This window comes from Triplophysa dalaica, chromosome 14 (assembly GCF_015846415.1).
Source record: "Triplophysa dalaica isolate WHDGS20190420 chromosome 14, ASM1584641v1, whole genome shotgun sequence".
NCBI classification, from domain to species: domain Eukaryota; kingdom Metazoa; phylum Chordata; class Actinopteri; order Cypriniformes; family Nemacheilidae; genus Triplophysa; species Triplophysa dalaica.
In genome coordinates this window covers 7,533,894-7,561,838 of record NC_079555.1, presented here as the reverse complement: position 1 = coordinate 7,561,838, position 27,945 = coordinate 7,533,894, and the positions used below count along the sequence as shown (strand labels likewise).

At 37.4% G+C, this 27,945-nt stretch overlaps 4 protein-coding genes across 6 annotated transcripts; 2 read left to right on the top strand and 2 right to left on the bottom strand.

Moving 5' to 3' along the window:
* Nucleotides 1-185: 185 nt before the first annotated feature.
* On the bottom strand, nucleotides 186-7,748 carry slc24a1 (solute carrier family 24 member 1). Its single transcript, XM_056765981.1, has 10 exons — nucleotides 6,720-7,748; nucleotides 5,416-5,478; nucleotides 5,145-5,253; nucleotides 3,225-3,275; nucleotides 2,935-3,018; nucleotides 2,338-2,429; nucleotides 1,993-2,247; nucleotides 1,785-1,874; nucleotides 1,542-1,708; nucleotides 186-1,450 (listed from the first exon to the last, which is right to left on the bottom strand). Exons 1-10 carry the CDS (start codon nucleotides 7,746-7,748, stop codon nucleotides 1,201-1,203), a joined length of 2,190 nt encoding a protein of 729 aa, XP_056621959.1. The 3' UTR covers nucleotides 186-1,200.
* Nucleotides 7,749-8,922: 1,174 nt separating this feature from the next.
* Nucleotides 8,923-13,183, top strand: ints14 (integrator complex subunit 14). The gene is made up of 12 exons (XM_056765982.1): nucleotides 8,923-8,977; nucleotides 9,355-9,636; nucleotides 9,754-9,861; nucleotides 9,981-10,136; nucleotides 10,299-10,417; nucleotides 10,506-10,648; nucleotides 10,786-10,878; nucleotides 10,960-11,104; nucleotides 11,296-11,429; nucleotides 11,763-11,881; nucleotides 11,993-12,058; nucleotides 12,538-13,183. Exons 2-12 carry the CDS (start codon nucleotides 9,415-9,417, stop codon nucleotides 12,787-12,789), a joined length of 1,557 nt encoding a protein of 518 aa, XP_056621960.1. The 5' UTR covers nucleotides 8,923-8,977; nucleotides 9,355-9,414; the 3' UTR covers nucleotides 12,790-13,183.
* On the bottom strand, nucleotides 13,076-17,925 carry hacd3 (3-hydroxyacyl-CoA dehydratase 3). Of its 2 annotated transcripts, none has more exons than XM_056765983.1 (11): nucleotides 17,691-17,925; nucleotides 16,897-16,939; nucleotides 16,743-16,816; nucleotides 16,405-16,569; nucleotides 16,270-16,318; nucleotides 16,056-16,166; nucleotides 15,572-15,699; nucleotides 15,361-15,473; nucleotides 14,368-14,474; nucleotides 14,143-14,274; nucleotides 13,076-13,681 (listed from the first exon to the last, which is right to left on the bottom strand). In XM_056765983.1, exons 1-11 carry the CDS (start codon nucleotides 17,769-17,771, stop codon nucleotides 13,605-13,607), a joined length of 1,080 nt encoding a protein of 359 aa, XP_056621961.1. In that variant the 5' UTR covers nucleotides 17,772-17,925; the 3' UTR covers nucleotides 13,076-13,604. The 2 variants fall into 2 exon arrangements, with proteins under 2 accessions (XP_056621961.1, XP_056621962.1); XM_056765984.1 differs by having other exon boundaries at nucleotides 17,785-17,852.
* A 272-nt stretch (nucleotides 17,926-18,197) lies between these two features.
* On the top strand, nucleotides 18,198-19,674 carry ppcdc (phosphopantothenoylcysteine decarboxylase). 2 transcript variants are annotated; one of them, XM_056765986.1, is made up of 5 exons: nucleotides 18,198-18,334; nucleotides 18,559-18,654; nucleotides 18,808-18,936; nucleotides 19,058-19,226; nucleotides 19,465-19,674. In XM_056765986.1, exons 1-5 carry the CDS (start codon nucleotides 18,242-18,244, stop codon nucleotides 19,536-19,538), a joined length of 561 nt encoding a protein of 186 aa, XP_056621964.1. In that variant the 5' UTR covers nucleotides 18,198-18,241; the 3' UTR covers nucleotides 19,539-19,674. The 2 variants fall into 2 exon arrangements, with proteins under 2 accessions (XP_056621964.1, XP_056621963.1); XM_056765985.1 differs by having other exon boundaries at nucleotides 18,223-18,361.
* The last annotated feature ends 8,271 nt before the right edge of the window (nucleotides 19,675-27,945 follow it).

The following is a 27,945-nucleotide window of genomic DNA, read 5'->3' as shown; positions in this document are numbered from 1 at the left end:
GAAGAGACACAATGTGTGACATTCAGAAACAACCCTTGACTCTATATTGTACAAACAGGAACTTGTTTTTTCACAATAGTTTTTCAGTATAATATAGTCAAAGAAAAAAAATGAGACCATTTAAAAATGATTATTTTCATATTTCATTTTTTTTATTATTATTTATAGGTGGTAAAGTTGATAAATTTGTTTCATTCTGTTAACTTCTAACAATATTTCTCTCAAAATTAAAAAAAAATATTGTTTCTATTTGCATTTATTTTCTGAAAAAGAAAAATGGAGAGCAGGTGAAAATAACAGAAAGGTGCTCTGTATTTTTTCAGATATCAAAGACTACAAAGAAAATACTCACTTTTAAGCAGTACAACATTACTATCTGTACATGTATTTAGGAAAAGTTCAAAATTATTTTTTATGTGATAACCTGGATTTTTAACAGTTTTCATGGGTCCCGTCACTCCTGAGGTTTGATTTTGTTAAATTCAACAGACACCGAAATGAAATGGCCACAATATATTTAGAATTTCTGATTAAATTAAAATTTGGTATGGTCTCTTTATTATTTTCTGCGTCTATATATTGGCATCAGTAATAAATAGTTATTTGTTATACGACGATTTAAATCATATTTTACAGCACAACATCTGTTTTTAAAATGCACACTAATGACAGTTTTCTTGTAACAAAAATAATTCCATTGCAGAATTACATCATTCACAATACGATCACAATTTCTCTAAATTTAGTGACTTCTGCATACATTTTGAAAAGAGCTTCACCATATCTTTCTAAAAACTCACAATATAAACCACAATATAAATAAAAAACAATTGTGATATCCACATACTACTTAAAATTAAAGGGACATTACAGATATGTCGGCATTAAGACCATTTATACATCACCCTATGGCGTTAAACTGGAAATATGTGATAAAGGTCATACATTTTCTTATGTTGATGGGTATATAGTGACAACAAATGTGTATATTTTTGGTATAAACATAAAATAACTAAATTGTTATTTTGCATCAGCTTTTTCACAAATAATTTCCGCAGTTCCAGGGACGCTTCAAAAACCATATGTTGTATGTAAAGTTACCGTTCAGAACACTTGGTGTGGTATCAAGTGTATCCACATGGATATGTGTTGCGGGTTAACGTTGAGGTGTAATGAAAACAACAGGTCCGACAGCTGTGTTCAGATGGACACGGGACACACAATGATTCGGTCTTCTAGCATCACACTGAGCACCAGGAACACAAAGTAGAGAACGAACATGATGGATCCCAACACTTTATTCATCCTCCACTTACAGGCAGCGATGGAAATAGTGACAAAGATGAGCATGAGAAAGAGCAGTACGATGGCACAGAAGAGCCCGTTACTGCTCACCGGCACCGGAGCAAATGAATGGTAGAACGAGAACATCAGCCAGGGAACCGGCAACCTGCAAAAGCGTGTGAAATACAGTTGCATTATGGATATACATCAATAAAGGGAAGACATTTCACATCTTGGCTGTTATTCGTTTCCCTCACCCCATGGTGATGTCAAAAATATTGCTGCCTACAGAGCTGGAGACCGCCATGTCTCCCAAGCCTTTTCGAGCAACAATCACGCTGGTTATTAGATCAGGAATGGAGGTTCCTGCTGCCAGGATTGTAAGACCCATGATCTCCTCTGAAATGCCAATGGTCTCACCCACCTAAGAGAGAAAAAATACCATTTTACTGATAATTGGAACTGACTTTGAAGGACAATCAGATGTTTTCTAGACTTACCTGATGTGCCCACCACACCATAAGGTAAGAGAATATAGCAATCCAGACTATCGAGCCGAGGAAAGTGATGACAAAGAACTTCTTAGATGCCTGTAAAACACAATCAACTACAAGATCAGACATTAGACAGCTAGTGGAACACATACACAACAAACACATAACAATCATGTATGCATGAATGTTTTTTGTTTCGATTTTGGTTTCTCACAGGGTTTCTGACGTCTGGAACTGTGAGCCACAGTGGGAAGATGATGGGCAGCAGAAACAAATATGTAGCCTGTTTACGTCTGGTGTCTGGCCACTCTAAGGTCAGAGGTTCTTCATTGTCCCCCCCTTCAGCTTCATCTTCATCGTCATCGCTGTCTTCATCGCTGTCTTCATCACTGTCATCTTCCTCACTGCTGTCAGAGTCGTCTGTGCCTCCTGGATTCTCTGATCCACCTCCTGCCGCAGCGTCTCTTTCCTAAATAGAGAGTTTAGCAAGTTAAAGACTCAATAAGACACAAGTGTCTCAAATCTTCCGAACCACTTTTAGACGAAGGAATGGTCCCACCTTTGGTGTCTCAGTCTTCTGATTCGCTTCTCCTTCCTTTGCTGCAGGACTTGAGTCATCCGAATCCTTAGGCTGGTCTGTTCGATCACCAACTGAGAAAAAAACAAGCATAAAAAATGTGAAAATGAAAGTCATTTCAATAAGCAAAAATGTTGCAACAATCTCCTACTTCTCCCAGATATGGAGTGAAGGTGTATTCAATAGGAATAAGGAAAAATGTCGCCATAGCTTGGCTTGGATTTGGCACAAAACAGTCCTTGTCGATTCCAAGCTTCTCATATTTAATTCATGAGATGGAGCTTGGTCATTATGTCAGCTAATGTGTAAAGCAGCTCTCAAGAAGAAACAAAAGGTGGAAACATGGAATGCAGGATGCTGCGCATATGACAAAATGGGCCAAACCCTTGGCAGCGTGCCCTCTCTTTGTACCTTTCATCCAACACACAGCTGGTAGTACAGCGCTTGTGGAAATGCAACATTAATAAGCATTATGAATATGTAACAGAGCTCATCTGTGATGCAGATGCGCAATGCACTGACCTGTCTACAAAGCTCCGTGCAATCATAATTAAACACACTAAGATTATAAAATCTCACCTTCACCCGATTTTTCCTTCTTTTTGTTCTCTACCTTCCCCCGGGCCATGCTGTTCAAAATCTGAGCCTTGTCTTTAAATTTCACTGCAAACCAGGAAAGGAAGAATATAGCTGTGATATTTTGTTCTTGAATGTGGACTTGATCTTGACTGTAACGGTCAACAATGGGACAAATTACAAATGTGCTTATTTCAGAGTCGTAATACAACGTGATGTCCTCGCATCTCACAGGCTACTACAGAAAGGCAACCACATCACAAGAACGACATCACGTACACTAACCCCCTTACCTTTACATTCCAAAGAGCTTCTAGCCTTTGCACCGCCATTTAACACTGACTCTAATGAGTAAAAGTAGATTCATATACAATAAATACCATGATCAATATGCCTTTCAAAACCACACATATCCTCACTGACATATATTTCCACATGCACATTTTTATTTTCTAGTATTTATTTAATTTCTTATATTTTTCGTCTGTGAGGAAACCCTCTTTCTGGTTACCAACCAAACCAATAAGCCCTAAGAAGCAGTGGGTTAAAGTGCATTTTATAACAGCTAAGGGGCGTAACTAAAACCCACTTAGCTGTTCAGAAATGCACTTGTGACCCACTGCTTCGTGGGGTTTAGTGCTTTTAAAAACAGTTATTCAAAATGTGTAGCAAAGCCAACCAACACAGACGCAACAACATTGGCACAGTGATTAGGCTGTGTAATGCGGTCAGCAGTTATCGGGTCTTTTATAATGGCTTAGAACGCGGCTCAACCAATCAGAATCAAGGTCCAGATCTTACCGTTTTATAAATGTAATTTTAGCCTTTATAAAACTACCATTGCAGTACTATACATTTTGCATTGTATTACATTACACGATACATTATGATTATGAAATTAATGCAACTGATCAAAATGTATTAAGCCCAATGTAGTTTGTCAAAGCATGAATAGGAAGTAATGGCACACATGAAAATTTAAGTTTGTCAACAAATACAGCCTGTAGATGAGAAGTGCATATCACAAACAGCATGAGGTCCAGGAGACTGGCTCTGATCCAGCCTTTATGAGCTCAGTCAAAAGCTGCTTAATAAGATGGAGCAGTATAGTGCTGAGAGGTTATGTTTAGACTCTGAGAGCACAGGTACTACACGGCTGAAGGTCATCAGCCACAGGAGACCCCCATCCATCAAACCACGGACCCACAGAGACCTCATCAACAGGGTTGCTATATTACACAAACTGTTTGCAAGAACGCCAGTATGGGATACTGGACTACTGTGTGTCAATGCACCTTTTAAACATATGTTAATGTATATTTTGTAGTATTTTCTAAATGTATGTTTTATTGTGTCATGTCTTAATGTTAAATTTGTTTTTTTGTCATTCTGTACATAATTTTATCAATTATGTGCAATGTGAAAACTGTAGTCTATTGCATGTCATACAGTGTCATACAGGTTGATGTGACATGATGTGACATCACTGCATACAGCAGTGATGTGACACTGCTTTAAGCCCATACCTCCTCTCACTTCTATGAATCACTCTTCACTCCATATACTGAGAAAGAGCTATTTATCTTCTTAGTATCAATCAGGATTTAGTACAGTCATTATATAGAACATGCCTTGCTAATCCATTTGTACTACGAGAAGGACAAATGGACTCCTCTGTTATACAGCGTTTGAGATAACAGATTAAGAACTTTTCATAAAAAATACACCAACAGTTCTGTGGCAGTCTGTAAAAAGGTCCCGTATAAGATTAATAAACAGGACCTATTAAGGTCTATGAATGTTCTTCTCATTTTTCAAGTTGCTTTGCTTCCTTATTTTATTTCAATAAAGTCATCATAATTTATTAATTCATATGAAAATGAAGCTTTAGGGATTGATTATGCTTTCAAAATGATTTCAAGTAATGTGGCCGTGCTTCTGGCACAACAGTTGATAAACGTCGATAATTTGATTCTGCTGCTTCGTAAATGCCTAATTTTAGGATATGTCCATATGCATACATGCGTGGGGAAGACAATCCCACAATGCATTGCAATAACGTTGAACATTTCAAATCAGTTACATATGTGATGCTGAAAACTGATTTGTAATCTGCTCCGAATATATTTTAGGAATTTTACACATAACAGTGGAAGATCAGAAAGGTTTGTGCGGCTGTCATTATGAGGGAGCAGACAGTGAAGTGCTCTTACCTTCTCCTAGAGGATCAAGTGTGTGAATCATCAGCTGGAAGATGGTGTTTCTCATGGTGCTGTTGTGCAGAGAGGCAGAACTGCCCCCGCGCTGCAATGTAGGCTTAAGCTACAGAAGAGGAGATTCAAATTATGACAAGTACTAAACAATAATGTAAAGAAAATTAACCCTTTCATGGAGGAGTGAAAGGACTTAATAAAGGAAATCAATCATGTCTTGTGTTAAATTATTCATCTATCACTTTTGGTTTGTTTGTATGATGTGGATTACCTTCAATCGATTCTTGTCGTCTGGTTCAGGTGCCCTGTTTTCTTCACCTGAGGTCCCATTGTCCTGCGTGCAACAACATTACAGAAACTGACAATTGAGCATTTTCTACATGACTTTAATTCTTCTTCCTCAACTGACTAATAAAGGTGAGTGTAGTGTTTGGATTGCCTCATTCAGATCAATGATTTCATCATATACTGAACACTTCACACTATAGATTTTCATACTACCATAATCTGCACAGATAAACATATTGGGATAGCCTACCTGAGAGATGCTACAAATGTAACTTATAAGGATTATTTATCTACCTTTCCTCCAAAAACGTATCAAATTCTGTGCGAGTATCTCTATTGAAATGGCTGCACTTGGTAATCGTCTTTAGTAAATTCAATACAGCGGGTTTAGTTTGACTGAGACCATGAGGTCCTGTGGCTTTAGTAAGCCTTCTTACATTGTATAAGCTTCAATCACACTTATCAGGTTTAAATACTCTATATGTTACACTGTTTGTACATCAGAGCAGACCCTCAAAGGATTAGGTGAACATCTTTGGTGCAGACAATCATTGAGTTTCAACATCCTCAAAGTCCATGAAATAAAGAGAGCAACAGACATGCCCACAAACAAACTATGTGAATGGAACTTTTTAGTAAGGATCCATTGAGTAATATTTTCTTCATTAAGACGTTTAAAACAAAGAAAGTGTGTAGTGATTTTATTATGTGTTCGGGCCGTGTCACTAATACAGATGGAGCTCTGACTGTAAGCCAAACGCACCTGCTCCAAATACCTCACTTATTTCAAGACAACTCATTAACAATGTCTGGGCCCGGCAGACACAAGAGATCCTTTTCATTTTTGCTTATCAAAGGAAAACGCGAACACATGCGTATCTGCTCAATGAATAAACATAAGTGACTAACATTCACCTGAGTGGGATTCTATTGAATCTCTGTTATCAAATCTACAAGCAGAGCAGAACAGAGGCTCATGTCACATTATAAGCTTAACTAAACACAAAAATATTAAAGTGTGATGCTTTTTGAAAGACAATGTGTGCCATTTTTATTATCTTATATTAAAATCAATTTAGTTTTATCAATCAATAGTAGGAAACAACCATTAATTTTACCTTTGGTTTATTGGTGGTGTGTGTATAAATTCCCACTTTACCATTAAATTCATCTTCACAATCTGAATAATGAGAACTGCCCGATCTGGATTGGCATTTTTATTTACTGTGAGTGTAAACAATGAGCGTTTTAGTTAAAAAATAAGAGCAAAAAACACATGAACCATACCTTCTCTGGTACTTCCACCGCAATCACCTTGACGATGCTCTTGTGTTTCATGAGCTGAGTCTTAACTGCTCGCTCAATCTGTACGTTGAACTTCATGAAGAAAACATAGAGAATATAACCACACACCAGCATCATACTCTCCCACCACATAATGTAGTTGTCCAAAAAGAAGATAATGAGCATGATAAGATCGAGGATGTAGAACGACACGTCCCGAAACAGAGGCCACCAGGTGAGGTGAAGCATTTCCCGGGAGAACAGCGCACACATTCCAATCACAAATAAAATATTAAAGACAGCCGAACCAACGATGGTTCCAATGCCAACATTGCTATGCGAGATGAAGACACCGATCAAGGACGTGAAGAGTTCAGGAGCAGAGCCTCCAGCAGCCATGAAAGTAGCCCCTGCCACATCATCTGAAATTTCCAGTTTGTATGTGATAACCCCCAGCGTCGGGACGAAGAACTCATCGCACACGATGGCCAACGAAACAAACATGTATACCATTCCAAATATGTGGAGAAGAACCCAGCCTTTACGTCGGTCATCAATGGAGAAGATGTCCTCCGGGTACTCGCCCTTCATGTGTGGTGCATCTCCAGGAATGGAACCTGTAGTATTGGGGAGAGTGGTGGTGCCGATGGATGGAGTGGGAACGGGAGTGGGTTTGGGAAGGTTTGGGTCGACAAAGATGCACTGGATGATCGTCCTGTTTGTGGTTGTTGTAGGTGGCTCTGCAGTTGTGGGTATTTTTGTGGGGGCTGAAGTCCTAGCTCTGTCTGATGGTCGGACCTCATCTGTGTGTTTTGGCTGAACATCAGTTAAAATACTAACCCCTATCTCCTCCAACAGTCCCACTAGAGTTTGTCCAGAACCTTCCTCAGTGTTCTCCGCTATCTGAGGTTCCGGCCAGGGTTCTGGTAGTTTGGCTCTAATAGTCAGCTGGTATAAGGAACACAGGAAAACGCCAGAGAGAAGAAATATAATCCGGCTCAGATGGAGTCTCTTTCGTCGAGTCAGAAACATTTTCGATTATGTTTCCTAAAGGGCACCGAGTTTTTGGTTTGGGTAATAAAAGCCAGCACATCCAAAATGTACCCCCAAAAGATGCTGAGGTGCAGGGCACTCTTACAGAACGATTCATCTCATTTTTTCTGCAGTGCAGGTCTTTTCTGACAGTGCTTACTGTGGGTGAAACAAACAATGAGTGCAACAATTGAATCAACAACACAGAAAGTAGGAGGCATGACAAAATGGACTTCAGTATATCACTAATTTAATTGCAGCTTTTCAACTACATTGAATCAGAAATTACATAATCAAATTTCTAAATTAATAAATCTAAAGGAAAAGCATGTCTTGCACATTTCTATTTGAGAAAACAGAATATAAAACAGAATTCAAAGATAATGTGTTGCAAGCAGATCCAAAAAATACACGTTAAATAACTGTGCACGTTCACTTCATAAAAATATAGATACAGCTTCAAACGGTGTGACAAGATGCTTGATGGCAACAGGTTGCTATAACAGTACTGGACTTGAAAATTTAATTTAATAACTAACCCAATTATTCAGAAATTAAAACTTAATAGATATTTTATTTGCAACGTAGAAAAACCTTAATACACGAAGGAAACGTACCGGTTGATGATGCTGCGTTGCCATGCGGTGTTGCGAGAAGCGCTGCTGTCTCACAGCTGGGCTGCAGGGAAAGACACGGATGATGCTGTGAGCGCTGGTTCAGGTCATTCAGGACAGATCTTCAGCGTGGATCAGCACAATATCTAATACCTGAAGACTTTTAAGAGGATTAACTGTACTCTCTCCTCACACTCTCATTATGTCTTGAATCATTTCATCCCAATTGCTCATTCAGATTTGTAGAGAGTGAGGGTAAATTCAAAACCGAATTCAATTGATCCAAACAACAAAAAAACTAAAGTCTGAAATCATGTTTCATCTTTTATTATGATTATGGATTACAGATTTGTATAAACATTTTACATTTAGTCAAATTAGCAGATTTGTTTTAGAGTTTGTTTGGGAACTAGATCTGAAAATCTGTATATACTGCATCTCTTAAAACAAGGCAGAAAGTTAATTTATAATAATATAAATACATTTCTAAATAGATTTTAAAAATGAACGAAATCCATCTCTCGATAGCAACCCGGAACGAACTGGCAGGTGTTTGTTGTTTCCGCACGACCCGCCTACCACGGCGCACACTTGGTAAAAAAGGATCAACTATGGGTAAAAATATCTTGATGTTTATTTTTTAAATTAAGTAAAACATTTTGTATGGATGTCAACGTGTTGTTTTCGAAAATAACAAGAATTTATTATATGTCATGTTTTTGACATATATGTTTATATGCATATATGTTTTTCGGATCACTTATGATGCGAACTATTGCAATACACTGACAGTGATGTTGAATAGACTGTATTACTTTGCTTAGTTCTACACATAAACTTGTTTTTTTTAAATGAAGCATTTTTTAATCATTCTACATTTTTAAGAACAGTTTTATGCATTTTGTATACATTGTGTTTCTATCCTCATTTCTAACGTAAACCCCTCTGTCAATGACTTGTGTAAGTGTAACACATCGTTTTGTCTCACACAGATCCTTAAAACAGTTCGTCTGTAACCGTTCATCATATAGTGAAACGAAGATATTGCAAACATGCCTACGGTGGTTCTTATGGACTCATCGCTGTCCATGACGCGACCCGTGTCAGTGGAGGGCAGTGAAGAGTTTCAGAGGAAGAACTTGGCCGTTCATGGACTCACGATGTTGTTCGAACACATGGCAACAAATTACAGGCTGGAGTTCACGTCACTTGTCGCTTTCTCCTCCCTCTGGGAGCTTCTGGTCCCATTCACCAGAGATTATAATACTCTGCAGGTGAAACACCTGGCCAGACATCCCAAATTCAAAAAAGCAATACAAGTCAGTGCACTATAACAGATTTTGCCCCGTTAAGGGTTTTGACTGAGTGTCTACCTGCTCATTGTTTTGTAGGAGGCCTTAAACAATCTTGAAGACTATGATAAGACCTGTCTGGAGGCTGCACTGCAGGGTGTCAGTAATGTAGTACAGCAGGAATGGGGAACATCCTGCCCTTGCCAGGTATAATATATTCATATATGTTTTTGCACAAAGCAGCTATAAGTCATGTGACAAGCTGTACTGATGGCTCTGAGGTTAAAGTTGATCAGTGTGAATGCTGTTCTCATGGTTGTTTTTAGGTGGTGCTGGTTACTGATGGTGCAATGGGGATTGGCCGTGGTTCTTTGCGCCATTCCCTGCAAACACTGAAACAACGTACGGACGATAAGAAGTTCCCTCTGCCTTTCCCGTTCCCTTCCAAACTCTTTGTCATGTGTATCGCCAATGCAGAGGAGGTACAACACACATACACACATCCATTAGGACATCTGACTTATAACATTGAGATCAAAAGATTTTGCTTTAAGAACATAAAGATGCAAGCATTTATTTGCGTTTGGTATGAATTTTCCATTTTATTCCCTTTAATCTCTGTTGTGTTTTAATGTCCTCTAAAGTTTCAAGCCTCTGATGGTTTGGATAACTTGGAGCTGCTGATTAATTTGAACGGTGGGGAGGGTCAGATATACACTATGGAGGGACCCCTCTGTCTTAAAAGTGTCCAGGCTATGTTTGGGTGAGTAGTATGGTCGCTTAGTGCTTATGTAGTATTTGTTTATGTAGACACGTTGTGATTAACAGTATCACTGCGCTTGTTTTGGCAGCAAGCTGATTGACCAGGCATACTCTCCCTTACATGCTGTGCTGCGCTGCGGGAACCTGGCTTCTGACGTGCAGGTCTTTCCAAGGCCAGAACCAGTGCAGATAGATGAGGAGGTGGATCCCATTCCCAAAACAGTTCAAACAGGTACAAGCACACAAGAGTATGATTTATTAAAAAATACAAAAAAGCAAATAACTGGTCAATGTGGCTGTGGTTTTGGAATTATACTGACACCTACTGGTAGGGATACGGAATCACATTAAATGTCCATTTTTCTATAGACTTGGAGATTGTGGGTTTTATTGAGATTGGAGACATCTCCAGCCCTCCCGTTTTATCCAGGCACTTGGTACTGCCCATTGCTGTGAATAAAGGTGATTGTTTTGCTCCTTATTTGTTTCTTTAATTTATTCACATGTCTAATATTTGATAGATGACCCTCTTATCATTGACAGAGGGGGATGAGATGGGTACAGGCACCGCTGATGAGACGGAGGAAGAGCCCTCCACAAATCAGATGGCTGGCAAAAGCCCAAATTTCTGCGTACTTTTACATGGCAGTCTAAAAGTGGAGGGCATGGTGGCACTTGTACAGTTAGGGTAAGAAACTACATTTGCATTTTATGAAGGACAGACCGATCACAATTCATTATGCAAATTATAGCTATAATGTTAATGGTGTCAGAAGCAATTTAAGTGGTAAATGTTAGTTTAGATCGATAATAGATTTCAAACTTTTTTTGAATTTCCAAAAAGTATATGTGGTGCTGATTTTTTCGTCTTGCTATTAGGCCAGACTGGTTTGGAATGCTATATTCTCAGGCAGACAGTAAGAAAAAGTCCAACCTGATGATGTCACTCTTTGAGCTGGGCTCGGAGCCTCTGCCCTGGCTGGGCCGAATGACACAACTTGGTCCTGCCTCAGGTAGAGTTTCCACTCAGTTATCAGTATTTCACAGCGCTAATTCTTAAAATGCATATTAACATTGAAATAGTAAGAATAAGCTTGTTGTAGTGCATTATGCATTAGTTAATTGTTAAACATTTACACAGCCTAGGCAGGCTAAATGGTTCAGTTAGATATTTACCTTAAAGGTACAGACATTTGCATGATTGAATATTTATTTTCCTCTCATGCTGCCTGTTCTCTTAATGTCAGAAGACACAAGATTCGTTTTTTGTTTTGCATAGTTTTGCCTACTGGTCATTAGTTTAAATATATAAAGACTGTGACTCTTTGTTTTTGGTTGGTCTGTAGATGCAGCTGAAAATCCCTATGGGGAAGATGACAGTAAAAGTCCCTTTCCCATACAGCCGAAACACAAGAGAAGTTATGCTCAGAATGTTACCGTTTGGATTAAAGCTAGTGGACTTCAGGTATTAACCCGAGACATCTGGCTGTTTCTCTAATATGAGAGTGACTGAGTGATTTGTTATTTGATTGTTTAAACCTATTTATAATGAATGTTTGTATGTTTAATTTAACAGACAGATGTTCAGAAAATTTTCCGTAACGCAAGGAAACTGCCAGAAAAAACACAAACCTTTTATAAGGTACGTATTCAATGTTTAATATGTAGATGATGTTTGTCTTGTGATTGTCTTGACAGATTTCGGATGAAATTGCTTATGGGATAATTAGTTTTATTCCACACTTGATATATCTTTTGTCAGTAAAAATTATATGAAATATTTCTATTACTAAACTTAAAAACGTGTCTAAGACAGATTTACAGATTTTGTGTATCAGCATCTTTTAGAACCACAGACAAGTTATCTTCATATCCTCTGGCTTGGGTTGTGGTTAGAGGCCATCGTTAATGTACGAGGTCACAAAAAACTGTGTAGCTCTCAGTAATATTCAGAAATGTATCATTGAAACAGATACAATACAAATTTTAGCATTATAGCATTTTATAAACAGTAATTATATCATATTCCATAATAAATATATTTTTCAAAATCTTTTGCTTTCACCCATTTGGTTACATTCAGACTTTTACCCAAAGTTTCTTTGTATATTCATACTGAAGGAATTGAATCGCCTGCGTAAAGCGGCTCTGGCCTTTGGATTCTGGGAGCTTCTGAAGAGCGTGGCTGAACTTCTGGAGAGGGAATGCACTCTTCTGCCTGATTCTGCCCACCCTGACGCTGCCTTCCAGCTCTCACACGCTGCCCAGCAACTTAAACTGGCCAGTACTGGAGACTCCAAGTATGCAGCTTTCGAACACAACATCACCCCCATGCTCACTGACTTCTCTGGGGGCGGAGCCGAGAGAATGTAGGGGATATGGGTACGATGCTCCCGGACTAACGGATTTTGTGAGAATTAATGGACCTTATTAAAGGTTTCTCCGTGGGAATTGAGCCACTGTACTTCTGAAATACACACTTTTCTCATTTTCAATGTTTTTGTAGCGTTATACCTCAACAAAGCCATCTTTTTTATAGATAAGAAACGATATACTTTGTGACATGGTCATTTATTAGCGTTCCATTTGAGGAAAGAAAAACATTCAGCGTTTTCATAAAGTAGTCCATTTATAGGCTTTGGAATAAAATTTGTGAAAATAGCTTTAAAACATGTTGTTTTATTAATGTGTGCTGCTTTTTAAAGGTAGTTGGAAGTCAACATGGTTCACTGACATTTTTAATAAAACATTTTTAGTTGTGTTTACACATTCATGTCCAGATCCCTCCATACAATGACACTGTTTGTTTCATGCTTTGTTCCCTGAGGTTTAAGATCTATCTTGATGTTTTTAGTGCTCTGATGTATCAACAGAGATCACTGTCACATCTCAGGGGCTGGCAGGATGATAAAATGCTGCATGTGTTCTCTGTCAAGTAATTTCATCAAAGCTAACATCCAACATACTGCACATGAAATGACAAATATATAAATACCTTCATGGTCCTCTTTAGAACTTTTTAATAAGGTCATTATTTCTTGTTCTTATATTGTCATTTATATACTGTAGAGCTTGATCGTGGTCCTCCAGTATTTCAGAGTATAGAAAGGAAATGCACTTGATATAAAATGAGAGGGAAAAACAGGGATCACGACACGAGATGTGAAAAGTAGGTCATTTTCTCCTCCTCAATTGGCTTTCCTCTTTTTTGTGCGAAAGCGTCTTCTCCTTTGCTTGAAGAGGTGGCGGAAGTTGATGAAGAGGCCTGTAATTGTTGGTAGATTTAGTCAAACTGCACCGGTTTTATTGTTTCACCGTGTCTATACCGGATGCGGCGTGGCACGATTTGATGCACACACGGCTTGTTCTATAAGATTGTCCACACCAGACGTGGCTTAACAAATTTTCTAATTATAATGGGTTCTAATGCGTTCGGTGTAGACACGGTGTCAGAACTCAACATGTGATAAACAGGGTTCCCACCATCCTTATCATTTACAGACATTTTTTTTTAATAAAAGATTATTTGTATTCACTATATACTGTAAATCTCCATGGATATGTATGTTAAGCTCTGATCATTTAAGCACCTAGTCTTTGTAAGTGTAATCTATATAAAAAAGTGATACACACTTCAAAAAACACAACCGGAATAGTCTGCTTTGTAAAGATTGTAGGCACCCTGGTTTCACTTTAAATGTGTGTCTTATGTACAGTAGCTCTTACCGAGGAACATGAGCACCAGGTAGACCTGTAGGATGTAGGAAAAGCTGAGAGACAGGCCTGTGAATTTAGGCAGAGGAATGCTGAGAAGTTTGGTTTCATCAAAGATGGGGATGGACTGGATCACCGCCACCGCTGATCAACAATTAAAGACCAAAGAAAGCAAATGATTACGTGGACATAGTAACAAAGTCTCACGTGAAGAGCTCATGTGGTAGGAACACTTACCTTCTGCTAACACACCAAGAGGATATAAGGGAATCCATATAGTGTATCTCACCCAAGTCAACAATTTCCATTCTGTATCAACGCAGGCCAACATATAGAAAGGATACCTGCAATACAGTTTAACAAAGGTGGGATTAGTTATGTTTGATCAAACTATGATTTTTTTGCAACAAGTTGAAATACTTGTGTTTCAGTGGGTGAGGAAGTGAGCCAAGATGATTCAGTGAATTCTTCAACTGCGATTTACGATTATTGTAACTTTTAAAATTGACTCCAATCAGTTTTTTTTGCAAATTGGACATCGATGCAGTCAGAAAAGCACCTCGGCTAATATCAAAAAATATTCTATAATTATTGCAGTGCTTCTGAAAAATAATTGAGAAAACATAGCATAAGGTCACCAAATATACTTTTTATGTCCATCTTTAACTAGTACATATCTAAGTTAGATCTGAAGTAGCTACCCCAAATGAACGTGCAAGCTGAAGCTATAACAGCTTTTGTGGGACAAAAGCTGTTGGCTAACACGTATGTCTGTCCTATAGTGAGCAAAATAGAGAAGTGCAACTTGTTTTAGCATGAGATAGTGGAGTATGGATTTCCTGTGGCTGTTCAGAAACCACATATGTGAAACAGCAATGACGCAAAGAGCTAAAAAGCTCTGGCTAAAAGCATTCGGCCCTTTGCATTGTCTTTCATGCTTGAACTCAAATGAGACTTTTGATTATGCAAAGATTTGCAGTTCAGCCTCTCCTAAATCTGTTTTTATTTATTTGATCATTAAACAAACCGTATAAAAGAAATAAAAGGATTATTAACATCTGGCCCGGAAAATAGAGAAGAGGAAATCCTGTAGATAAAACAGTGATATTACGCCATGTCAAAAAATTCAGCATGTACTCCCCACAAGCAGTAACTGTGTTCTTAACATGCCTTATATTATACAATTACACATGTAAAATGCCATTTGTAGATTAATTATTCGATAATTACCTAAATATCTCAATTGTACTCCATAGATAGAAGACAAAGAAAACCACTGGCTTGTTTTGCATCTCCTCTAAGGTACCAAATACAACAAAAAGGATGAAGTTCCTCCCCATCACCTTTGAAGAAGAGAACATTGCTTCACTGTATACGATTCTAAACATATACACACAAAAAAAGTTTATATTGGTCATCTATATTGGAGCATTGTACTGACTTGTATGAAAGCAGGCATGACTCCAGTTTTAACCAATCCCACAGCAGGATTAATAACTTCCATTATTGCCAGCATCTGACAAAAGTACATCACATCAGCAATGGTATGAAAGGTGTCGTAGAAAGAATCTGTTGGAGAGACGAGAAATGTGTTGAGGATTATACTGGATAGCCATAGCCCTAACAAAGCCAGGGTCATGGATTTACATACTGATAAAATGTGTAGGTAGAATTGTTTTTATAGTTTAAACCGTTTCATACTAAAACTGCCTTTTTGTGAAACATATTACACATGTATTCATGCTTGCCAAATGCAGACACACTAACTGCTTCCTGTGCAACAACATGCTCTATGAATAGCATATACGACAATTTGCATAGCTGATCTGTAGACCTCCGAAAAAACAAAATCCATTTGAAAGCAACAATAACAGCTTAATCACGATAAAAAAGAAAGATTTTTAAGCAAGGCATATGGGACTTACCTTGCCCGAGTATGAACAGACGTACAGTCATGTTGACAAAGATCCATGAATAGCCAAGGAACTGGACCAAGTTGTACATAAAAAGAAAACCTTTTTTCAAGCCAAGATAAGCTGCAAACACACAAAAAAAACATTTAAAAAAAAAAGAGTAAAGAATGAATATTATTAAGTTGACCCACGCAATAATTTCTCCAAGAATGAAAAATATACTTACGGTCCTTACGGACTCTTGACTCAATGCTGACTTTATTTATTTTCTCTTCCTGTACACAAAAACAAGTCTGAGACATCCGACAAACATACCATCAAGCCAAATAAATCTATTTCTCCATCAATCATTTCTCGTGACCTTTTCTCTGAGCTCCATCTCTGCATCTGACTCGTCCAACCAACGGTCAAAATCAGGCGCTAGAAACAACGGCTTCTTCTCCTGCCTAGCGAGTCGATCCCACCAAGCGTGCTCCTGTTTCCTCACCGTAATATTCACCTGCCGCTGAGTGGATTTATGTTTCACCTGACGACACAAATAAACACAGACACATTTTTCAACGGGAACATGATTCCAACATAAACACAACATACAGTGCCAAACTAAACATACTTCTGTCTTTGGCAAGGCAAATGTTCACTGGACTTCATAGTGCATCAAAACAACACCGGATGAATTGCACACGAGATGACTCCTACCTCAGGTTTGACTGGTTTTAAGAATTCCAAGCTGAATTCGTATTCGTTTTCTCCTTTCGCCCCATGCCCTTGGCCTAAAAAAGAACAAATACAATGAATAACACAACTAAAACGTAAAATTCTCAAATGGTGGTTAAAAATGTGTGAAGTGTACCCTTGAAGCGAAGGATGTTCTCTTCAACGCAAATGATGAGATTCTGAGTGACAGAGACAGAATGAAACAAGGAGTGTGAGATTGTAAGCTCCTCCCACTGTCCAGCTACATCAGCACACTGAACATCAAATGTATCATGTATTTATAGTTGAGTCGACATATTTAAGCAGGAGTTTTACAGAAAAAACAAACAAAGATGATCTTATTAAACATTACATGGTTTGGCTTGTGTTATCGGGTTTGGTTTATACAATGTTACAATGCAAAGTTTGTTTTAATTCTCCATCTACGTTCTTCTAACTTACATAGGCACTCTATAGGTAAAACATTGTAACAGTTCCCTGATCACTTCATTTGCATAAAGTGTTTTCATAGCAGTTATATAATAAACAACAGCAATGCCTCCTTTGTTCCAGATCTCTATGTGGAAAATGTATTCTTTCTCATTATCGTAATGAGACAACAGGTCAAGCATGCTTTCTCCTGCTCTGTAAAAGCACTGTAGAGACGGGTTAGTTAATAAAACATGCCCTGTCATTCTAACCGGGACAGATGGCTAACGGGTCCAGTAGGATCAAGTCTCTCCCAATCAATAAGATCTTTATGTTTCTCCTTCGATCTAGACTTTGACATCCTTCAACACAATATCAACTTAGGAGTTAAACAACAACCAAGATTTATTTATGTCTATGCAATTGCAAAACAACTTCATGCAACACGACCCCGACAACCGCAGGCAAAATAATAAAGTGTATGGAAGAAAGAGAAGACGCGTTTAATTCATCAGATGTTACCTGGGCATCACTGATTTCCACCCGCAGGTAAATTTCACCATGCCGCTGGGCCCAGTACACGTGAGGGGTGAGAGCCTGCATTGCAAATACTCACGTTTAAATCCTCTTGACGCAAATTTAACAGTGAATGACAGGCGATGTGGAGCTCACGCGTCCACCGGAAGACGTTCCCAAGGATTGTGTCATCTGCCAAGAATATTCTGCAAGTGCGCCTGCGCGGATGTACAGAGGTGCGCGCGCATCCGTGGAATCTCCGTTAATTTACCCTTTTTTAATAAAGAGACGTATAAATATCGTGCATGAATGAGATAGCGACGATATATTTTTTTGCATAGTAGGTACTCTCCCCGCCAAAGATGGCGCTGTGACGTTGTTGATAACACTTTGTGCCTTTGTTTACGGAAGTAGTCTGTACGGTCAAAGTGCAATAGGCCGAACTAGTTGTAAAACAAACATGAACGGTTCAAATAAAACATCCGTTCAAAATAAATACAGCTGGAGTTAGCTTTTGAATTATAGCATTGCGTGGTTCACAAGAAGTTTAACTTATAATGCAGCAGGATTCCCTGCAGACAAGTGGTTCAAAGTTCCGGGTTCTGCTGGGTTTGACTGGCAGTGTAGCAGCACTCAAAGCGCCTTTGTTGGTAAGACAACTCCTTGAATTTCCAGAGGTAGGTGTTTTAAATACATTTAGACCTATCTTTCTGATTTGAGTAGAGTTCTTAAGTAGTATGCACTATTTAGCCGTACAAAGCCATAGCTTTCTCCCAAAAATGTGCTTAAATATTCGTTTAAATTATCCACCAGAGGGCGCTTTGCGCCTTCAAACTGGGTTACATGTTTACATGTTTATTGCTCTGTTCTCCAGGTTGATGTGCGTGTGGTCACAACAGACCACGCCACTCATTTTTATGACATCAATGAAGTGCCTGTCCATGCATACACTGATAAGGATGAATGGGAGGTGTGTTGCCTTCCATTGAATAAATGCCTTTTATTGTTATATGATATGTCAAAGAATAACAAGCAATGTCTTATTGTCCAACTGTGGAGTTTTTATTATTCCCAAGCTGTCAAATGATGATATGTAGAACATGCCTTATATTTCTATTGCTAGATGTGGAAAAAGCGCTGTGACCCTGTGCTCCATATTGAACTCAGACGTTGGGCGGATCTTTTTGTCATTGCCCCACTGGATGCCAACACGCTTGGTAAAATTTCCAGTGGTATCTGTGACAACCTCCTGGTAAGTAATATAGGTGTAATAGTACGTTTACTGCAGGTGGAGCTATATGATTGTGATGTCTGTGATTTTGTGTGGGTTTTGCATTGGGTGTGTTATTACGTGTGCTGTTTTAATTTGACAGACGTGCGTGGTGAGGGCCTGGGACACAAACCGTCCGCTGCTCTTCTGTCCTGCTATGAACACAGCCATGTGGAACCACCCTATCACTGCACAGCAAGTGGCCACCCTTAAAAGCTTTGGCTACATTGAGATCCCCTGCATTTCCAAAAAACTTGTCTGTGGAGATGAAGGTATCTTCTCAGAAAGCGATATCAGTGGGAATTTGCATTGATAAGAGAAACAAGTGTTTGTGAAAGATAAGAATTTCTCTTCATCCTTTAAAATCATTTTGGCAGAATTTGATGCTCTGTATGTTTGGGCTTTAATCTGTATGTTTCCAAAGTGAACAAATATTTTCAAATCAGTTCAATATTAGTTTCTTTTTTATTGCCTTACGTGTTTTAAAATGCAGTCTTTGTATCCTCACAGGTAAAGGTGGCATGGCAGAGGTTTCAACTATTGTTGATACAGTCAAACAATACTTCCAGAAACCTGGTGTCTGATTTTAAAAACCATTATGGCAGATCAACAAAACAGAAGTAGCAAGTATTGGTATGATGTTACAAAGTTTGTTAACTTATCTTATATTCATTGCTTTTTACACAGTAATGTTTAATAAATTATCCTTTTCCTGTTGAACATTTCTCTTTTTTTGACACATCTCAGCTGATTTTGTTGTAGCAAATCGGCCTTCCAACTCACTTTTTTTGTTTAATGTTTGGAAAGTCAGTAAGATCACTCAATGAATCACTTAGTAGTAGCTATCAGGACAATCTTTTGAAAGAGTAATACAGTGTTTATATGCACCTGTGACCGATTAGATTGAGGAACATTATTACTGCACATATTCACTTTATAGCTGTATGCTAGAAGTTTAGGCATTTTACTTGTGGATTTCTTATGGGCTCGAGTAGTACAAAGGATAAGTTGAAATGTAACCATCTTATAAGGAAACTATTATTTACTTAAAATAAAGGTCTGCCAAGTGTAGAAATGTAAACAAAGGAAGCTATAGTGTCATGCTCACATGGAGACATAAATATGTTTACACTGTGATATTGTTATTGTAATGGCATAAAATTGATGTGAGATAAGGAGATATCTCTGGTCATGTGGGGAAACGTTTATGATTGGTAAACAAGTCTGACTTAGGGGTTAGAACAAAGGATGTATCTGTGTCACTACGATATATAAGTAGTGAAAACATCCTGCTAATGTGCATGTAGAGATAAACAGCTTATGTGAAGGTTTCTTCAAGTCTTTAGTCGCATTGTTTTGAATAGCTGTTACATTGCTATTTTCGTAACGATTTACAGTAGCATCTTCACTCGTTTTAATATGGTGTAAAATGGCACAGTGTACTAATTTCATATAGTTTTTTCATATGTGTTTTGAATTTTGCACTGCATTTGCATTCTGCTTAAGGGTTAACAGAAATGTCCAAAAATATTACCAGTATGTTACCTTTTGTTTTTTAAGAGCTTAAAAATGATAATTTAGTATGTTTGCTTTTTAATTTTTGCAGTGTCATGAATACGTTCATGCTTGAATTGTTTGTTGAATTGTTGAATATGCCTTAAATAGATTGTTTAATGGCATTATGAAAAAGAATATTATTTGACAGTGGAAATTATAGATGTTTCTACTTAGGGCCCATTAATCGCGGTTAATCGCACCCTGAATAAGGGTTTGTGTTTACATAATATATGTCTGTGTACTGTACCTATTCATTTTGTATATATAAAAACATACACATGCATGCATATATTTAAGAAAAATAATAAACATTTGTCATTTCAAAATGGTAAACATAAATGACTACATCTAAATATTTATGAAAGCGGGTGTAACACACATGGTTTCTGCCAATCTCATATTAATCTTGAGAACCTATAGAGTAGTATTGCATACTTCGTATCTCCGAAGTGTATTTAGTTTGATCACATTAATAAAAGATAGATGCAGCTTTGTGATTATTTTCAAAACACATATGACGCAAGCGGATGGAAGGGTAGGCTGAACCAAAGCATGTGCGCACCCATTGTAAACAAACCACAGACATCAGTTTCACTCACCGCATGCGGTTCATGTCCGGCATCTTTTAGCACTGGGACGGCTCCATACATCAGTTTCAAACAATCTCCAAATCCAGCGTTATATCCACTGTTTACATAACATTCATCCCCCAAATGCAGTGAACAAACAAACACACGAACTTTGCTAACATATGCTCTCTCTCTCTCTCCTGCTTACAAGGGAAAGTGACGTCTGCCCATGCTCCTTCTCTTGCTCTCCTGTGGCCGTGCCGTGTGCTTTTCCAAGAGAATTGTCCAATAAGGGACTAAGAAAAAGTTGTAACGAAACAGTTTTATATGTTCGAAAAAAACTTTCGGAAACCTGTACGACCTGTATCGAGCACAGAAATACTACGTAATACACCCAACTCGTTTTTAAACAAGTTGACCATGTTAAGCAAAGACTGCACGTTTAACATTGTAAAGAAGTCAGAATACATGACACATCATTACACAGCTGCTTTAAATACATTTTATTTAGAAATACAAAATAAATATGCAGAGTACACATGTATAATGTAAACATTTAAACATGTAATCGTTTGACAGCCCTTTCTGCAGAATATATTATTCATTGGAGTACAATGGACAACTATGGTGGTTTTTCTATTATACTATTAAGTTTCTTATATGAAATAATACATTTAAGTTAGTTATGTCTCATAGACTTCTCTCATAGCAAAGGCAATGAGCCTCATGGGTCAAAGGTTATGGGCCTCATGAGTGGCATCTGCTTAGCATTACACATACGCATTAGTAGACTTTAGTAAACATTAGTTGGTTCAACTTACAAACGAAAACACAACACTGGTTGTGTTCACTAAGCTCATTGTAATAAATGACAACAAGACATACATCTGCATTCTTAAAATGGATGTATGTGCTTTTCTTTAAAAAAATAGATGTATGTGTCTTTCCTTTATCAGTGAATGACAAAATGACATACATCTGCTTTCTAAAAATGTGTGTATGGGCTTTTCTTTTAAAAAACTTCAGAAGGGTGTTGCGTTGCCACAGTTAAATTCTGATATATGGAGCTAGACATATTACTGTGGCAGGTCAAAAGAGGATGGACTGACAAAAAAGGTGATGTCATGTAAAACCTGATTGGTAGATTTGTTTAGTCATACCTTGCAGATATACCATTCATGGATTTATGGCCCTGTGAGCTGCATTTAACACTCTTTTAGATTTACATTTAAGAATTTGACATGAAAATTATGTTATGTTAGGTATTACATTTACAATAATGAATTTGGCAGACGGTATTAAGTAAAGGTATAAAGTAATTTAAACAATATATAACAGAGGAGTGCCCTATTTGCCCTGCACGACCTCAGTTAACTAGACCTCATAAAACTATGGTCCCATGTCATTATTCTAAAAAACTATTTAAGCCATGCTAAGACGTTTCATCTCATTATTATGAATATAATTTTAAAGTGCATTTGCAATTCCATTTTACAACTTTGCATTTGTTAACATTAGTTAAGTTTTCGATTACATCTCTGCATTTGTTAATCTTCCATACATTTAATTTTAAAATACATAATGGTAGGGCTATATGATTGTGTCAAAACACTATAATAAGTCTCCTTTAAATTGTAATGTTGATTATTAATTTTGATTGGATTTTATATTAATGTATGTTTAAAACTTCCTACCCGCTATAAACCCACCACTTGTGGCTCCCACTGTCAAAACAAGTATTATAAACGTGTAAACCAATGAACAAGTCCCATTGTTAGTCAAAACATTTACTAATGCTAACAGACACATGATTCAAAAATAGTAGGGGGGACCCGAAAACAACTCAAGCTCAGGGACACCCATCCTCCTAAAGTCCGGTGTCTCACTTTGCTTGCTCGAGCAAATAAAGATTAAAACCCTTGAAACCAGGCTTATTGGTCTCAGTGATTTCTTCCAACATTGGGTGTTCGATTCTGCCCCGACACAACCAGCCCCACTTTCCCCTGAAAGAATATGTGAACAACATTTTAAACATAATCTGAATATATCAGTAGGAATCAATAACAGACCAATGGTGAGTGAATGATGGTGCGTATGACACTTTTTATAACGTATCCATTACAAATAGGCTGTTTTTTTGTTTTGTTCATTCACTTCATGCATATTTGTTTTGCAAAACAGCTGAGGTGTTGTCATCAGATGTAGTCATTGTCGGGTTACACACGATCCCCTGTCTGATGCTGTGACTTGTCCTCTTGTCATTGGCTGTCAAGTCAGAATTTAAAAGCAGACGCCCCAGCAGGAAGAGAGATGTTTATCAGGCAGTTGCTCACAGGGAGTGACATCAAAGAACAGGGGCATAATAAATAATCATTATTTAAATTATGGACAGCGCTGATCTGTTTCAGGTCATTTAAAAACAATTCTCGATTAGTGTATTGAGCCTTTTTTTATCATCATATAAATACAATTTTGCATATAAATTTAAACACAAATGTAAGCAGATTAAGAAGCTGCCTGCAGGCTAACTCAGGGCAGGTGTACCCCAGCAGACTGCTTAATGTTGGAGGTGTCAATAAGGTTGAGTAAACACTTGTCACATTTCCTGCTTGTCATCCTTTGGGATTGTTGACAGGCTCATGGCGCTGTTTCCCCAGGTAGTGTAAAGGTAATGCAGACGTGGCTGATGTAACTCTCCAGCTGAGTGAACTCATAGAAGCTAGGGTTTCATCACACATTTAGTGCTAAAGATATCACATATTCTGAATAGAGACATGCAAAACTACCACTTTCAGCTGTAAACATGATCAAATACTGGCCTCATCTTAACAGTTCTCAATTACAGTATTTGCACAACAGATTACATTGTTCCAGCCACTGTAATATACAAACCAACGAGTTCATATATCCTGCATTTTACCATCTTCAGTCACAGGTCAGATCTGCCTGATAAGTGTTAATGTTGACTAATTTTACAACACAGAGCCCTTTTTTGCTTTTGTTTGCAAACTCAAACAAAGTTTTTGCGTACTTAACTTTAGAAAAGCACACAAATAAATAGATGCTTCATATGAAGTATTTTACCTTATAGCTGGTCTAATAAGAGTATGTTAGGATTTGTTTGTAAGGGAACAGAATCTCAACACCCTATCATCATAACGTTACTTGAGCCAAATAAAAATAGGACTGGTGTTAAACTTCTGAAGCGAAGTGGTCACAAGTAAATATTGTAAAATCTTTCAAAGAATATAATAAATATATAAATATATAATGATAACCAGAATACAAGATCGTGTACATGCACAACACATATTCTTTGTAATGATTGGGATTGTTCTGGCATCATGCTCTCAAACTGTATTTAGATTTTGCACATCCAATTGCTTTGTTTTCATGTTCTGTTGGAGCCTTTGGAGAAAATGCACAAGACAATATATAAAAAAAGCTACTGACATGTGCCAATTGGTTGGAACATCCAATGCTATGGTAACTGGAAATGCTTGGTACTTTGGGGAATTCCGCTGAGACCCTGATCTTAAGAAAAAACAAAACCCTTAGGGAACATATAGGTTCTTACGGAGGATACCAGCTTGTCTCACAATGGGCAAATAATTAGGCAAAGTTGACAGATGTAGTGTATTTAGTATGAGGCAACAACAAAATGTAAAGTAGTCATGGATTGTACTGTTTAGACAAATCACAACTCAAAATTCCAATAACTGTTCTTTACAACACAGGTTTATATAAGTTACAAAAGTGGCCACAGCAATAGGTCTGGTTCACTTAAGACTACGCCAACATAAACAAATTACATGGATCATGGATAAATGACCTAGTTCTGGCCTCCTATACCAATTATGGTCAAACATTTACTCCAGCAGGAAGACCGGGTAATAAACAATAAACAGCTGGAGTGCTTTATCTCTGCCATCTGTGTTGTGTCAAAACTGACATGTAGAGATTCGTACCGTCTTGGGACAACAGATCACAACTGAATCCTTCGCTCTGACTGGGTAAACTTCTGTGGAATAAGCAAATCACATATAATATTAGCAATATATAAGGAAAAATGATCCATGTAGATTACTAAATAATTTACTTTATACGTGTTTGTGTACAAATTTGAATTCATGAATTGAATCAAACCGTTAATCAACATATAATAGTGAATCAAATACACGTTGTTTACTTCCATTCATTAGATTTTTTCCCAAAAACATTACAACAAAAAAATTGTGCAAAATCATGAGAATTACTGCCAGTGAAAAGATGCCTGAAGGGAATGTTAAAAACAACCTCGTCATTCCATTTGTTGTGGAGCTGAAAGGTGTGCAGGCTTTTCTTGTTGTGTATACTGGTCACACATTCCTTTCTGATGTTTCCAAAGAATTAAAGGAGGAACAGCTGAAGAGATAACATAAGCGAGTCATAAGATTGAGGAAGAGTCACAGATAGCCTGACTCTAAAGACAACCTTTCTTATAAGTAATGATTTATTTTTTACGTTTTCCATGACAAAACATGTAAAACTAAATTTGTTTTCTTTAATTTTCAGATAATTTATACATAATTTATATTCATGTCGCATTATATCACTGCCCGATGTGTAGTGAAGGGTCATACAGCTGAAGTAAATTGATAACTTATGTATCTTATATATATCTGCAAAGCAATAGATTTAGGCTTTCTCTGTGATTTGATGCAATGCTTTGTTTCTTATCTCGGCCAAATGCCTAAGACTCCATGCTTTTATTACCAAGAACATTTTTTAATACCCTAGTCTGTCTTGGTACTGTACAGGGCAAAAAACATAGCATTCCAAGATCTAAGGATATACAGCAGAACAAAAGAAATACATAGGGATTTTTTCCCCTTACAAGAACCTGAAGCTTCATCTTTGCCCTGGATTTCACACTCTCTTTGGTCGCTTGAACATCCAGATAAGCAAGGACCCTTACTAGTTAAAAGGTATTATCATTCCAACTGACAATGTTTGGGTTACCTATCAGCTCTGTTTTGTTCTAACAAGAGGTGAAGGGCCGGTCATGATGTTTGTGATCATGTAGCCTATGTGAAGGGATTGCAATATGTGAAGTTTCAGTTACAACTTCTAAGATTTAGGGGGTTCATAAATGACAGAAGCTTTAATCTTGTGCCTACATTAGATTTTCTCAAAGGGACGGCCGTGTCATTTTCCTGGTCATGTGACAATTGTGAACTTGGCTGCTGATTTACATGTTTCGCAATGCTCTTAAAGGATGTCATTATCATCTTGTTTTTAATACGTTTGTCTTGTTTTATTTTTCTTATATCTTGTTTTACAGTTTCATTTCATTGGGTCAACATGATCTATTGTCTATTTGTCAGAGTAACCTTAATGGCCACTGGAACCATCTGTGTCTTAGAAAAAAGAATAAAGGGAAGTATTAAATTCCTCTAGACAGGGGAAAATGCCAGTTCTCAAAATATAAAATGTGTCAATACAAAATGTGTCAATAGATCACGTTATAGTTGGGCAAGATAGAACAGGGAAAGACTGAGTCTCTAAGCTGCTGCATCTGTTTAGGGTGATGGTGAGAGGTGTTGGTTTTCTTCCATCTCAATTCCTGAGTATTGCTGACAAGGAAACACACTGAGATACTTGCACAGTCTTGTCATGAGTTTTGTCTATTTCGTGCTAAAACACCTTTGACAAATGTTCCACTCACTCAGAGATGCACAAATGGGCATTTAAAAAACGGTAAACCACATTTCCTGTCCCCGCTACATGTTCTACATTTTTGACTGTTGAGGTATTGTTTGGTTTAGTCTTAGTGAGATTTATATCTTGTCCTTCAAGACTTTTTTATTTTAAAAGATGTGATAAGCCTTATAACTATTATATATATATATATTTATAAGATTCTGTGTAAAGTGACCATTGAGAGATTTTAGGTTTTGCCTGTGTCCAATACAATTCCACATAGCTTTCTCCTATTTATGTTGTTGATCACTTATAAGTGTCACTTAGAATTATGACTTGAAGTGGCTGGATCAGTATCAGGATGTTCCAGATGCACACGGAACTCACATAATGCTAACCTCAGCAAAAAGTATTAACATTTATGATTCATAATGTTCCATCTACCGAAGTGTGTGGGTCAAAGAATTTCATCATTTCCTCATTCATTCCTATATTGGACCTTTCCTCCATAAACATTTAACTTTGAGTGAACTGCACTTCTGTGTCAGTGTAATTCTTGGTCCCTGGATCCAGAGCTTCTGACCAAAGTAATATCTTCCACACTTTTAAATAAGATTGTATTTGTTAACATTATTTAATGCACAAGCGAACATGAAATAACATTACAAACATTAACCAAGATGAATGAATGCTAGAAACAACATTGTTACATTTAAGTTCATAATGCAATAACAAATTTAAACAAAAACCTTATTGAAAAGTGTTAGATTCTGGACTATTTCACAATCACTCTAATGGGAACACTTATAAAATGTCAAATTTGCTTGCGTCCATGAAGCAGATGTTGTGGAGAAATTGCGTCAAATGTTGCAAGAAATCTCTTTTACAAAGGATCTGTGAGAATCTGGATTTCATCCTGTCCTCTACAAATATTGCATCTGTGTTTAATACAAAGTTCATATATCATATGTATTCATTCGTATTCTTTCCCATTAATATTAGCTTCTATTCATATAAGATGTGCCTTACTTTCTTGTTGTTTAACCTCGTTGAAAGTTGTATCGTGTCTTATGTTGATATAAGTATCTGTTGTTCTCCATCTCAAGGTTCCTAATGATATCTAGGGACAATAGTTTTGTTATTGTAATATTAAATATGTAATCATATCTGATTGTTCAGGAGG

Coding starts and splice junctions, on each gene's coding strand:
- slc24a1 (XM_056765981.1), bottom strand. CDS start 7,748: ATGTTTCTGACTCGACGAAAGAGACTCCATCTGAGCCGGATTATATTT. Junction 5,254..5,415: donor ACGACAAGAATCGATTGAAG/GTAATCCACATC, acceptor CCTCTTCTGTAG/CTTAAGCCTACATTGCAGCG. Junction 1,709..1,784: donor TGGTGTGGTGGGCACATCAG/GTAAGTCTAGAA, acceptor TTTCTCTCTTAG/GTGGGTGAGACCATTGGCAT.
- ints14 (XM_056765982.1), top strand. CDS start 9,415: ATGCCTACGGTGGTTCTTATGGACTCATCGCTGTCCATGACGCGACCC. Junction 9,637..9,753: donor GAGATTATAATACTCTGCAG/GTGAAACACCTG, acceptor ATTGTTTTGTAG/GAGGCCTTAAACAATCTTGA. Junction 10,137..10,298: donor GTATCGCCAATGCAGAGGAG/GTACAACACACA, acceptor TGTCCTCTAAAG/TTTCAAGCCTCTGATGGTTT.
- hacd3 (XM_056765983.1), bottom strand. CDS start 17,771: ATGCAGGCTCTCACCCCTCACGTGTACTGGGCCCAGCGGCATGGTGAA. Junction 16,570..16,742: donor TAAAACCAGTCAAACCTGAG/GTAGGAGTCATC, acceptor TTGTGTCGTCAG/GTGAAACATAAATCCACTCA. Junction 15,700..16,055: donor TCTGTTCATACTCGGGCAAG/GTAAGTCCCATA, acceptor TCTCTCCAACAG/ATTCTTTCTACGACACCTTT.
- ppcdc (XM_056765985.1), top strand. CDS start 18,242: ATGCAGCAGGATTCCCTGCAGACAAGTGGTTCAAAGTTCCGGGTTCTG. Junction 18,655..18,807: donor CTGATAAGGATGAATGGGAG/GTGTGTTGCCTT, acceptor TTCTATTGCTAG/ATGTGGAAAAAGCGCTGTGA. Junction 19,227..19,464: donor ACTTGTCTGTGGAGATGAAG/GTATCTTCTCAG, acceptor GTATCCTCACAG/GTAAAGGTGGCATGGCAGAG.